The 13,395-nt window shown below is 38.9% G+C and overlaps 1 protein-coding gene across 1 annotated transcript in view; it reads left to right on the top strand.

The window, feature by feature from the left end:
• The window catches only part of CPQ (carboxypeptidase Q), a 495,642-nt gene that overhangs the window by 361,992 nt on the left and 120,255 nt on the right, over positions 1-13,395 (top strand). The window contains exon 6 of the mRNA XM_032245652.1: positions 11,880-11,971. Coding sequence (XP_032101543.1) covers positions 11,880-11,971 — 92 coding nt within the window. The remainder of the gene's footprint in view (positions 1-11,879; positions 11,972-13,395) is intronic.

Raw genomic sequence — 13,395 nt, 5'->3', positions numbered from 1 at the left:
TACTTACTTTTGCAGTTGGGAGGCAAGTAGCCTGGAGCAAGTTCTCATCCCTAATCACTCACTGCCTGGAAACAGACTTGGTGCTGTTGGAAGGATCATGGTCAGAGTGAGATCAGCCCATTGGGTTGCATGGGAGCTGGATAAGGCCTGTGGCTGCTGACTTTCCCCTACTTTCCTGACAACCTGCATTATACAGCAGAGGCAGCCATAATCCTCCTAGGAATATAACTCCATCCTCCACAGCAGCCACAGCAAGACCTGCCAGAGAAGTCTGAGCTCAGACATGCCTGACTTTCTCATTGTTGGTCCTTCTCTGATGGTCCTTCTCTACACATCCTGGTGGCTCAAGACAAAGGGCATATAGTCTTGGCAGTTGTAGGGCACCACCCACCACCTGTTCCTCCCCATATTACCACAGCTGATGCTCTCTTGAAAGTGCCATCTCCCAGCAAGAGGCCAACCAGGACAAAAATAGTGCGCTAATCAATCAAAGCTAAAGTGCCCTCACAGAGTCCATTTCACATCCCTGCCACCTCCACCAGAGGAGGTGCTGGTATCTGTGGCTGAGAGACGCACAGACAGTTCATATCACAGGACTCTGCAGATGACCCCAGTACCAGCCTGGTGCCTGGTAGACTTGCTGGGTGGCTAGATCCAGAAGAGAGATAATTACTACAGCTCAGCTCTCAGGAAGCCACATCCCTAGGAAAAGGGAGTGGGTACTACACCAAGGAAGCATACCATGGGACAAAAGGAACTGAAGACCAGCCTTGAGCCTTAGACCTTCCCTCTGGCAGAGCCTACCCAAATAAGGAGGAACCAGAAAACCAACTCTGCTAACATGACAAACAGGGTTCTCTAACACGCCCCAAAAATCACACTAACTCACCAGCAATGAATCCAAACCAAGAGGAAACCCCTGATCTACCTAAAAAAGAATTCAGAAGGTTAGTTATTAAGCTAATCAGGGAGGCACCAGAGAAAAACAAAGCCCAATGTAAGGAAATCCAAAAATGATACAAGAAGTGAAGGGAGAAATATTCAATGAAATAGATAGCATAAATAAAAAACAAAACTTCAGGAAACAATGGACACACTTATAGAAATGCAAAATGCTCTGGAAAGTCTCACCAATATAATTGAACAAACAGAAGAAACAACTCAGAACTTGAAGACAAGATTTTCGAATTAACCAAATCCAACAAAGACAAAGAAGAAAGAATAAGAAAATATGAACAAGCCCTCCAAGAAGTTTGAGATTATGTTGAATGACCAAACCTAAGAATAATTGGCATTGCTGAGGAGAAGAAAAATCTAAGTTTGGAATATATTTAGAGGAATAATAAAGGAAAATTTCCCCAGCTTCGCTAGAGAACTAGTCATCCAAATATAAGAAGCTCAAAGACCACCTGGGAAATTCATCACAAAAAGATCACCACCTAGGCACATTGTCCTCAGGTTATCTAAAGTCAAGATGAAGGAAAGACTCTTAACAGCTATGAGGCAAAAACATCAGGTAACCTATAAAAGAAAACGTATCAGATTAACAGCAGATTTCTCAGCAGAAATCCTACAAGCTAGAAGGGATTGGGGCCCTATCTTCAGCCTCCTCAAAACAATTATCAGCCAAGAATTTTGTACCCAGCAAAACCAAGCTTCATAAATGAAGGAAAGACAGTCTTTTTCAGACAAACAAATGCTGAGAGAATTTGCCACTACCAAGTCACCACTACAAGAAATGCTAAAAGGAGCTCTAAATCTTGAAACAAGTCCTGGAAACACAACAAAAATAGAACCTCTTTAAAGCATAAATCACACAGGACCTATAAAAAAAATACAATTTAGAAAGAAAAAAACAAAAACAAAAACCAAGGTATACAGGCAACAAATAGCACGACTAATGGAATGGTATTTCACATCTCAATACTAATGTTGAATGTAAATGGCCTAAATCCTTCACTTAAAAGATACAGAATTGCAAAATGGATGAGAATTCACCAACCAACTATCTGCTGCCTTCAAGAGACACATCTAACACATAAGGGCTCACATAAACATAAGGTGAAGGATAGAAAAAGACATTCCCATGCAAATGAACACCAAAAGTGAGCAGGAATAGCTATTCTTATATCAAACAAACTTTAAAGCAACAGTAGTGAAAAAAGACAGAGGGTAATTATATATTGATAAAAGGCCTAGTCCAACAGGAAAATATCACAATCCTAAATATATACGCACCTAACACTGGAGCTCCCAAATTTATTAAAAAATTACTAATTGACTTGAGAAATAAGATAGACAGCAACACAGTAATATTGGGGAACTTCAATACTCCACTGACAGCACTAGACAGGTCATCAAGACAGAAAGTCAACAAAGAAACAATGGATTTAAACTATACCCTAGAGCAAATAGACTTAACAGATATTTACAGAACATTCTATCCAACAACTGCAGAATATACATTCTATTCAACTGCACATGGAACTTTCTCCAAGATAGGCCATATGATAGGCCACAAAATGAGTCTTGATAAAATCAAGAAAGTTGAAATTATATCAAGTACTCTCTCAGACCACAGTGGAATAAAACTGGAAATCAACTTCAAAAGGAACCTTCAAAACCAGGCAAATACATGGAAATTAAATAAGCTGCTCCTGAATGATCGTTGCATCAAAATTGAAATCAAGATGAAAATTTAAAAATTCTTTGAACTGAGTCACAATGGTGACATAACCTATCAAAATCTCTGGGATACTAGGTCAGTGCTAAGAGGAAAGTTCATAGCATTAAATGCCTGTATCAAAATGTCTGAAAGAGCACAAACAGACAATCTAAGGTCACATCTCAAGAAACTAGAGAAACAAGAACAAACCAAATCCAAACCCAGCAGAATGAAAGGAAATAACCAAGATCAGAGCAGAACTAAATGAAATTGAAACAAGAAAATACAAAAGATAAATGATTACAAAAGCTGGTTTTTTGAAAAGATAAATAAAATTGACAGACCATTAGCAAGATTAACCAAGAAAAGAAGAGAGAAAATTGAAATAAGCTCAATAAGAAATGAAAAGGGAGCTATTGCAACTGACATCACAGAAATACAAAAGATCATTCAAGTCTACTATGAACACCTTTATGTGCATAAACTAGAAAACCTGGAGGAAATGGATAAATCCTGAAAAGATACAACCTTCCTAGTTTAAATCAGAAAGAATTAGATATTCTGAATAGACCAATAGCAAGCAGCAAGATTGAAATGGTAATAAAAAAAAATACCAACAAAAAAAGTACAGGACCAGATGGATTCACTCAGAATTCCAGCAGACATTTAAAGAAGAGTCATTACCAATTCTATTGACACTATTCTACAAGATAGAGAAAGAGGGAATAGTCAGTCCCTAAATCATTCTATGATGCCAGTATCACCCTAATACCAAAACCATGAAAAGGCATAACAAAAAAAAAAAAAAAAAAAAAACTACAGAGCAATATCCCTGGTGAATAAAGATACTAAAATCCTTAACAAAATACTAGCTAACCAAATCCAACAACATATCAAAAAGATAACCCACCATGATCAAGTGGGTTTCATACCAGGGATGCAGGAATGGTTTCATTTATGCAAGTCAATAAATGTGATACACCACATAAACAGAATCAAAAACAAAAATTACATGATCATCTCAATAGATGCAGAAAAAGCATTTGACAAAATCCAGCTTCCCTTAATGATTAAACTCTCAGCAAAAGGGACATAACTCGATGTAATAAAAGCCATCTATGACAAACCCACAGCCAACATAATACTGAATGGGGAAAAGTTCAAATCCTTCCTTCTGAGAACTGGAACAAGACAAGGATGCCCACTGTCTCCACTCCTCTTCAACATAGAACTGAAAGTCCTAGCCAGTCAGACAAGAGAAAAAAATAAAGGGCATCCAAATTGGTAAAGAGAAAGTCAGACTGTCACTGTTTGCTGATGATATGATTGTTTACCTAGAAAACCCTAAAGATTTCCCCAGAAAGCTCCTAGAACTGATAAAAGAATTCAGAAAAGTTTCCAAATACAAAATTAATATGCAGAAATCAGTAGCTCTTCTATACACCAACAGCAACCAAGCTGATAATTAAATCAAGAACTCAACTCCTTTTTAAATAGCTGCAAATAATAATAATAATAATAAGATACTTAGGAATATACCTAACCAAGGATGTAAAAGACCTCTACTTCAAGGATACAAACCACTGCTGAAAGAAATCATAGACAACACAAACAAATGGAAATACATCCCATGCTCATGGATAGGTAGAATCAATATTGTGAAAATAACCATACTGGCAAAAGCAATCTACAACTTCAGTACAATTCCCATCAAAATACCACAATGATTCTTCACAGAATTTTTTTTAAAGTCCTAAAATTTATACAGAACCAAAAAAGAGCCCACATAGCTAAAGCAAGACTAAGCCAGAAAAACAAATCTGGAGGTGTCACAATACCTGATTTCAAACTATACTATAAGGCCATAGTCACCAAAACAGCATGGTACTGGCATAAAAAATAGGCACAGAGACTAATAGAACAGAATAGAGAACCCGGAAATTAACCCAAATACTTAACAGCCAACTGATCTTTGACAAAGCAAACAAAAACATAAAGTTGGGAAAGGAAACCCTATTCAACAAATGGTGCTGGGATAATTGGCAAGCCACATGTAGGAGAATGAAACTGGATCCTCATCTCTCTCCTTATACAAAAATCATCTCAAGATGATTCAAGGATTTAAATCTAAGACCTGAAACTATAAAATTCCAGATGATAACATTGGAAAAACCCTTCTAGACGTTGGCTTAGGCGAGGATTTCATGATTAACAACCCCCCAAAAAAATGCAATAAAAACAAAGATAAATAGCAGACTTAATTAAATTTGAGAGCTTTTGCATGGCAAAAGGAACAGTCAGCAGAGTTAACAGACAATCCACAGAGTGGGAGAAAATCTTCACAATCTACACATCTGACAAAGGATTCTAATACGTAGAATCTACAATGAACTCAAATCAGCAAGAAAATAAACAGTTCCATCAAAAAGTGGGCTAAGGACACAAATACACAATTCTCAAAAGAAGATATGCAAATGGCAAGTAAACATATGAAAAAAATTCTCAACATCACTAATGATCAGGGAAATGCAAATCAAAACCACAATGCAGTACTACCTTACTCCTGCAAGAATAGCCATAATAAAAAAAAATAGATATTGATGGGGATGTGATGAATAGGGGACACTTCTGCACTGCTGGTGGGAATGTAAATTAATACAACCACTATGGAAAACAGTGTGGAGATTCCTTTAAAAACTAAAGGTAGAACTACCATTTGATCCAGCAGTCCCACTACTGGGTTTCTCTACCCAGAGAAAAAGAAGTCATTATATGAAAAAGATACTTGCACACACGTTTATAGCAGCACAATATGCAATTGCAAAATGTGAAACCAACCTGAATGCCCATCAATCAACAAGTGGATAAAGAAACTATAATGTATACATATATATATATATATATATATATATATATATATATATATGATGGAATACTACTCAGGCACAAAAAGGAATGAATTAATGGCATTTACAGTGACCTAGATTAGATTGGAGACTATTATTCTAAGTGAAGTAATTCAGGAATGGAAAAACAAACATTGTATGTTCTCACTCATAAATGGGAGCTAAGCTATGAGGATACAAAGACATAAGAAGGAAACAATGGACTTAGGGGATTCAGGGGGAAAGGGTGGGAAGGGGTAAGGGATAAAAAACCCACAAATTTGGTGCAGTGTATACTGCTCAGGTGATGGGTGCACCAAAATCTCACAAATCACCACTAAAGATCTTAATCATGTAACCAAACACCTCCTGTTCCCCAATAATCTATAGAAATAAAATTTTTTTAAAAAAAATAAGCAGAAGCAGAGGATGAGAGTGGAAATGGCCTTTATGCACTTGGAGTCATAATGTTTCTGCTTCACCAATGATTAACAGTGATTTTCTTGGTTAATATAATCCTAATCATTTTAATGAGGTAGGACTGTTGCCTTTGAATTATGGAAATTATAGCTGTTAAGACCTGTTCCACAAACACAGGTTATAAATATTATCACATCTCTTTAATCTTCTTTACAGTTAATCACCCAAGCCTCCACAGGGTTTATTAGCAGGAAGTCTATTATCTCCTTTTGAGATCCCTCCCCCTGCCCCTGAGTTGTCCATGAATCCTTAGTTTACTCAGGCCAAATGGGTCAGTCCTCCTGCGGAACCCCATACCTGGATCTGTCTGTGACTGCTGCCCTCTCTGGTGTCTGCTATATGGCGTCGTTTGCACACCCATATCACATGGTACCCATGTTGGGTGACGAGATTACAACTCCCTTTGTTTATATATCCATCCTCAGCCATTGTTCCCTACATTATAAACACTATGCCAGGCTGGCTGATCTGGAGGCACTTCTGGAGTTGGCCTCATGCTGGTCTGAAATTAGTCCTTCCCCTAGAACCTGAGGCCATTTTGTTGAGCCCAGGTTGACAGCCCAGACTCCTCCCTTCATTAGGATCACTCTATTTCCATGGTTCCAGGACCTTTCCTGCTCTGGGACCTTAGTTAGTGTCACCCTGACCCATTAGGTCTCTCATTCCCAGCCTCCAATCCAAGGAAAGAAGGATGAGAACACTAGGGCTTTCCTCCCCAAAGCCCTGGGCTCCTTTTTCCACACCTATTCTCCTCCTGCCAAGTGTGCAAGTTGTTTCTTGGTGTGGCTCAGAAGGTAGCAGTTTGCAAGATGAAGTTTAAAAAATGTTTTGTTGCCCTGCCCTAATGCTCCCCCAAAGTACCTAATTGCTTTATATTTACTTAATTAAGAAAGACACCAACGGATTCTTCCAAGAACAAAGGTCTTCAAGGTGATCTTCTGTTCCTGCCTTTAAAGAAAAGCAGTTGCAGTTTAATTCAATAAAATAATTAATCTTTGTCTAACCATGCCCCTATTTTATCGGTGGCAATGTGCTCATAAATTATATGACAAATTATATAATTTGCCCAAAGGAGAAAGAGGTCTCAACCCCCAAACCCATGTATTTAACCACTCTGCTTTACTACCTTCTGTCATTCAGTTCCCACACTACCATGCCATTATTTACTTTTATATCTCAGGTACTGTACTTATATTAGTCAAGTTTATTGTAGGAATATAAATCTCTTTAAGTGTAGGCATTCTCTTCTGAGCTGTTGCTAAAAGAGAGTGGGACAACAGGTGTATTTGTGAACTAGTAGAAAATGAGCATATTTACTGCAGAAGGAAATTGTGTTTTCTCTGTAAAGTTAGATCACAGAAGGAAGACAATATTTAACTATAGTTCTGGAGGGTCGAAACTGAATAGTAAATGGGTATTGCAGTCAATATCCATTGTTAACAGTGTTCTATAGATTTCATGATTTGGGAAAGCAGTCTACAAGGCTGGATTAATCTTTTTTTGCTGAAAGTCAAGTTTACTTTGCTCTGCCCCTCTCTTGGTGCAAGTGTAAGACAGTTGACTGATTTTTCAAATTATCAGCTTAATGATAGTTCTCTCTTAGAATTCTTTAAATTTAAGAATAATGAAAAAAACAGTCCGAAGAGATTTTTTTTTTCATCATCTCTCTTCCCCCTAGTATTATTACTCTCCTCAATGAAATGAAAATGAAATGCAGGTATTTCCTATTTCATAAATCAAAACCAAGTTCTGATACTTTATTGGTAGTTTATGTTGTTTTAGAGGAAAACAGTGATGGCTATAAACTGTTGTGTTATCTGGAAGTCATACTGTAGATTCCAGGAGGTCAAGGCATCTCTGGCAATTTCTATACATTTATAGGAGAACTGATTGCCTCTCCTCTAACAAAACCTCAATGAAAACTGACCCCTACCAGCTAAGACTCGGCAGGGTCCTCCCCGCCTCTTCCAATTCTAGGACTTTCTCTCATGTGCTTGCCTTGGACTGGAGCTATGTGCCACCAAGCCAGCTCCAGAATAGGGGCCAGACTTACATAGAGCTTCCACTTGCCCCAAATCTACCATGGAATTAATCCCCTGCATTTGACCTCATATCACTTTGTTTTGTTGCTACTATTGTTATTGCTTTATTATTGTTATTATTGTTACTTTCTTTTATATATTTAAGACTTGTGGCTTTTCAAACTAGTTTGGATTTAAGATACACAGATTCTATCATATAAAAATGATGAACATAGATGTCCTTATATCAACTGTCTTCAGATTTCAGATGTATTTAGCCTTTTGACTTTATCCAAAAACTAAACATTCTAATTGGCCCTCGCTTTAAAAGGAAAGAACTTGTTTCTATTTATTTAGATTTGGATATGCTCTATGTTGGGATGAGAGAGCTTTTTGTACTGAAAGAAGCTATGTGTTTTCCTACAGATTAGATGAAATCTGTGTTTTCCCTTGGCTGGGTTCATGCATTCTGTATAAACAGGTTTTCTGTGGCTCCTAAGGAAGCGGCCTGAGGACCATGTGTCTCACCTAGTTCTCCCACATGCTCTCCCTGGTGACTGTTGGCACAGACAAGACAGGTCTAGAGTGATGGAGAGAGAAGCTAATAAACAATTCTTGAAAACCTACTATGTGCCAGGGACTGTGTTTTATATACATTTGCCTTGTTTCATTTAATTTTCATAACAATCCCATCAGGCAATTACCATTTTCCTTATGATATAGATTAAGAGATGGGTATTATAATTAATCTAATCTCACAGAGCCAGAAGCGGCAGAGCCAGGAGGGAAACACAGCTCATTAAGGCTCCACAGCCAATGCCTTTCTGTACCCCACACTGTCCATCGTGGATTTTGGTAGCCTGGGGACCTGAACTCCACACTAGATTTAAGGTCTAGTTCTTGAATGATGCCTCATGCATTTCTCTTAGGTTCAGGGACAATCAGATTGTCAGAGTAGAAAGAGACTTTGTACTCAATATTTGCTAACCCACTGGCTTTCTAACCTCTTCCCAGGGCCTTCACTCTGTGAAGTAGGTGCTACTGTTCCCTGCTAGTGGCTGCTAAGCTTCTCAAGGGCCTGAGTAGGCTTGTTAGTCCTTTTAGAGCCAGCTATGTACCAACTATGCTGTTGTTGTGTTGAGGCCTTAGCATTCCTCACTTCAAATCAATTACTTCTTTATTACATTAATACATCACTGGCCACGTGGCTGATTTGGAATGTGAAGGAAACTAGCCCTGTACGATAATAACTTTCACGTGGCACACAAAATCTATAGGGATATTCAGAGCATTTGCTTTTAAAAAATGAATATTCTATAGCCTGCACTGCCTGTTTATCCTTATTTAGAGAATTTCATTATTTAATAATTTGGTAATATTTTACTGGTAGATGCAGAGATATGTAAAAAGAAAGTGTATTTTTTCCTTTTCTTGTGGTTTTAAAAAATGTTTAGAATTTTTGTTTGCAGCATGTAAACAATAACAGTACTCTATCCTTTTGTATTTTTCCTATGTTACAAGCAAGTCATTTCATTTAAATTGACTTTAAGCACATTTCTTTGGGAAAAAAAAAAAAAACAACAAAGATTGTTATCTTTAGCAATCCTGATTAGATTTCTACCTCAGACAACAGTTTATTAAGTTTGTGCTATGAATGACAGCAGGGTGGTTTGACTCAGTGGAGCAAGCAGTGGTACTCTAGACTTCTTGTTCTCCAGGTACTCAAAGGCCTTTGGAAGAATTTCCTCTCTGGGCATTTAGATGTTCCTTCTTCTCTGTGAGGTGAAAGTGTGTTATGTGGTTTTATTGTTCATTTGCTGAATGCCAATTACATGCCAGCCCATGGGGTTGTCTTACATGTGGTATCACATTTCATTTAATTCTCAACACCACCCTATGAAAGTTATAGGATAGGCACATAATATTATCTCCACCTTTCAGATAAAGAGGCATAAGTTCAGGTAGACAAATTTCCCAGTAGTTACACAGCTATTGCCTAATGATAGCAGGATTCACCACCTCTGTCTGCCTTTTTCAAGTATTATACCTTTCCTGGGAATGAGCTAACAGAAGAGTTTTAGAAGATGAGACTGGAGAAGTGGCTTTGAATTTCATTCTAATTAAGACACTAAGCTTTGCATTTATTTATTCATCCAGTACCATTTATTGGGCATCTAATGTGTGTCAATCAATCTAGGAATTAGTGACATGATTATGAATAAAAAGCAGAGATCCCTGTCTTCCAGAAGCTTATTCTGGTTATTGGAGGTTTGAGCGGATAAATGACATGATCTGGCTTAGGTTTTACAAAGGTCCTTCTGGCTACAGTGTGGAGCGTCACCTGAGGAGAGGTGAGGTCTTCAGCAGCGAGCCCAATTAGGAGGCCACTGCAACAATCCAGACAACAGAAGGTGGTAGCTTGGACTACAGTAGTGGCCAAGATGAGAAGATGGATTCTATATGGACTTAGATGGAAACGCCAATGGAATTGCTGAGGAATTGAATGTGGAAATTGCTTGTCCATGTTTTAACTGCAACTATGGTCAGCCTGCATCCTAAACCTATGCTTTTTAAATTATGTTAACATAGTCAAGTATAAAGTGAATTCACAACTATATTCAATGTAGTGAAAAATGTAGTTTCTCCTTTTCAGCTCCTTAGCACTAGGCTTAGGAAAGGACAGTGCCTCTTGGTGCCTGGAAGGGGCAGGAGAGAGCTCTGTGTCCCAGGAGCATTTGTTATCCAGGCTGCAGCTGGCCCCCGGCTCCTTTAAGGGCCACATACCTGGGTGGCAGCACACGTGGTTATACTTGAGATATGTGGTGTGTTCATCCCAGAGCCATGCAAAGTCCGTTTTAACTCTCCCCTATGGCTCCCCCATGAGGAGGTGGGATAACGAATCCTCTTAATAAGATTTAAAAACAGCTTCACATTTTTCTGCCTTGGTTATTTCTCAGAAATGACATTATCAATCATAACCGATATTAATTCTTGGTCACAAAGTAGCACTGTTAGCACACTCTTTTGCCATTTTGTAAACTTTAGAAACAGAGCTTCCTTGTAAGTAATTTTCACGGAACAGACATTGTCAGCCAAAAATGGTTCTAGATCTACTACATCTGCCATAAACTTTAACAAGTATAGGATACAAATTTGTGTATCACAAGTCAATAAAATTGTCACCAAGCTGGTTGTGCAGTAATAAGGTCAATAAATATCATCCTCATTCAATTAATTTTCATTGACCTTAAGGGACTGACCTTCTATTCCCAAGTAGGAAAAGAAATTGACCATGGGGAAGCATAAATGTTGCATCTGCTTTTCAGTTATTACATTACTGAGGACAGCATGCATATCTAGCTTATTTATATGTTTAGACTAAGAAGTAATCTCCTACATGGCTTGTCCTGGAGTAGACCCAAACGATTTAATTTCAGTTAAGATCATTGGAAGACCCCACGATCTGCTTGAGATCCTCCTAACTGCATCTTCCAGATATGGTCTAATATCTCACTGAACTTGGCCATCCACTGAGTTTTGCTGGGCAGGATATCCAGTTAAAGATGTGATGGGAGGCTCTCACTTCCTGGCCTGCAAACTGCTTGTCACAACCCCTTTCTCCATTAACCTGGCCTGGAGATCAGCCCTGAAGTGGCTCCTTTGCTGTGTCAGCCATAACCTGAAGCAGGCCACTGCACCAATGAGAGGTGAATGCCTCTGATTTCCTCCTGCCTCCTCAATGCGGATGAGGGACCCTACCATTTTTCTATAAAATTCAAAATCAACAATAAAAAAAGTATCACTTTTTTTATTTTATTATTTTCTCAGGGCTGCGTCCAAAAAGGACTCTGCGGCTGGTGCTCTGGACTGCAGAAGAACAAGGTGGAATTGGTGCCTTCCAGTATTATCAGTTACACAAGGTAAAAACCCAGCCATGGATTGCTAAGCATTTGTAAATAATCACTCTCATTGTCCACTTAAGACTTTCAATAATACTTTCTGGTCAACTAGCCCTAGCAAACACCCTTGTATGAGCCTTCTCCCTCTAGCTCTGTGAGTGAGAATGCACTGGTAAACTGATGATGCTGTGGTGAGGAGATGAGAGCTTTTCTAGATTTTCTGCATCACAATCTGTGACCAACGAAAAATTCCAACTGCCATGCTGTCATCTTCTTAAAGTCTCCCTAGTTTTGCTGTATTCATGGATGTCAGAGAAATAGTTATAGGCAAACATTTCCTCTCCCCACTGAGGCCACCCCCATACCTCAAGGCCCCCTGTACTCCCAGAAGCCTTGGCATTTGAGAGCCAAGTTCTGAGGCCTTGAGTCAGCCAAGGGCATTTCCATGATGGTGGTGGAAAAGGCAGCAGCCACAGGCCTCTGACCGGGGAATGTGGAGGACAGCTTGGTTTGACACCAGCTATCATTATACAAGTGTGAAGCTTGAAGCAGAGGGTTATTGTGGATGGTCATGATTAGAAATATAAGACTACGTGGAAGAGGGGGGATGGGGACATTAATATCAAGAGCAAACTTTGAGATAGCAAAATATACAAGCTCAGAAATATTCTAGATCAAGTCAAATGTTAGTTCAAAGAGGAACTCCAAAATCAATGGGGGTATGATGCCAAGCAGTGGTGGTTGGGCTTTTTTTTTTTCTTTTTTGAGACGGAGTTTTGCTCTTGTTACCCACGCTGAAGTGCAGTGGAACGATCTCGGCTCACTGCAACCTCCGCCTCCTGGATTCAAGCAATTCTCCTGCCTCAGCCTCCCTAGTAGCTAGGACTACAGGCGCACTCCACCATGCCCAGTTAATTTTTGTATTTTTAGTAGAGACGGGGTTTCACCATGTTGACCAGGATGGTCTCCATCTCTTGACCTCATGATCCACCCGCCTCGGCCTCCCAGAGAGGAGCATCTGGTCTGCCACTCTGCTGGATGGTTTCCCCTGAGTGTCCAGATTAGAAGAAACAGATCGTGCAAGCTTAAATTACCCAAATCAAAGAACGGTTTCTTTTGTGAATTGTGTGTATGTTATTTTTGACCTTTTTATTTCTTTCAAAGTCAGTGTCTATTACTCTATTTCAGTTCATTAGAGTAAAATGAGTTCAAAGTCATGAATTTGGTCACTGAATACAATTATTTACTATACAAAGGACAACTTATGTCCTATGCCCTACTCTTTCACCACTTTAGTTCTTTTGGCCTCAAGTGATCCTGGGGATAACATAATTCAAGACAAATGTCCTGTGTTTGGTAGGTCAGTAACATCATCTTCTATATGTTCTGGTAGACAACAACATCATATAAGGGTTGCTCTAGATTCAGCAATGTTCAATTAATGC

Source organism: Sapajus apella, unplaced genomic scaffold (genome assembly GCF_009761245.1).
Source record: "Sapajus apella isolate SASKATOON/1434 unplaced genomic scaffold, GSC_monkey_1.0 scaffold3, whole genome shotgun sequence".
NCBI lineage: Eukaryota > Metazoa > Chordata > Mammalia > Primates > Cebidae > Sapajus > Sapajus apella.
Note: the sequence above shows the minus strand (reverse complement) of the source record. Positions and strands in the feature narration are given on the sequence as shown.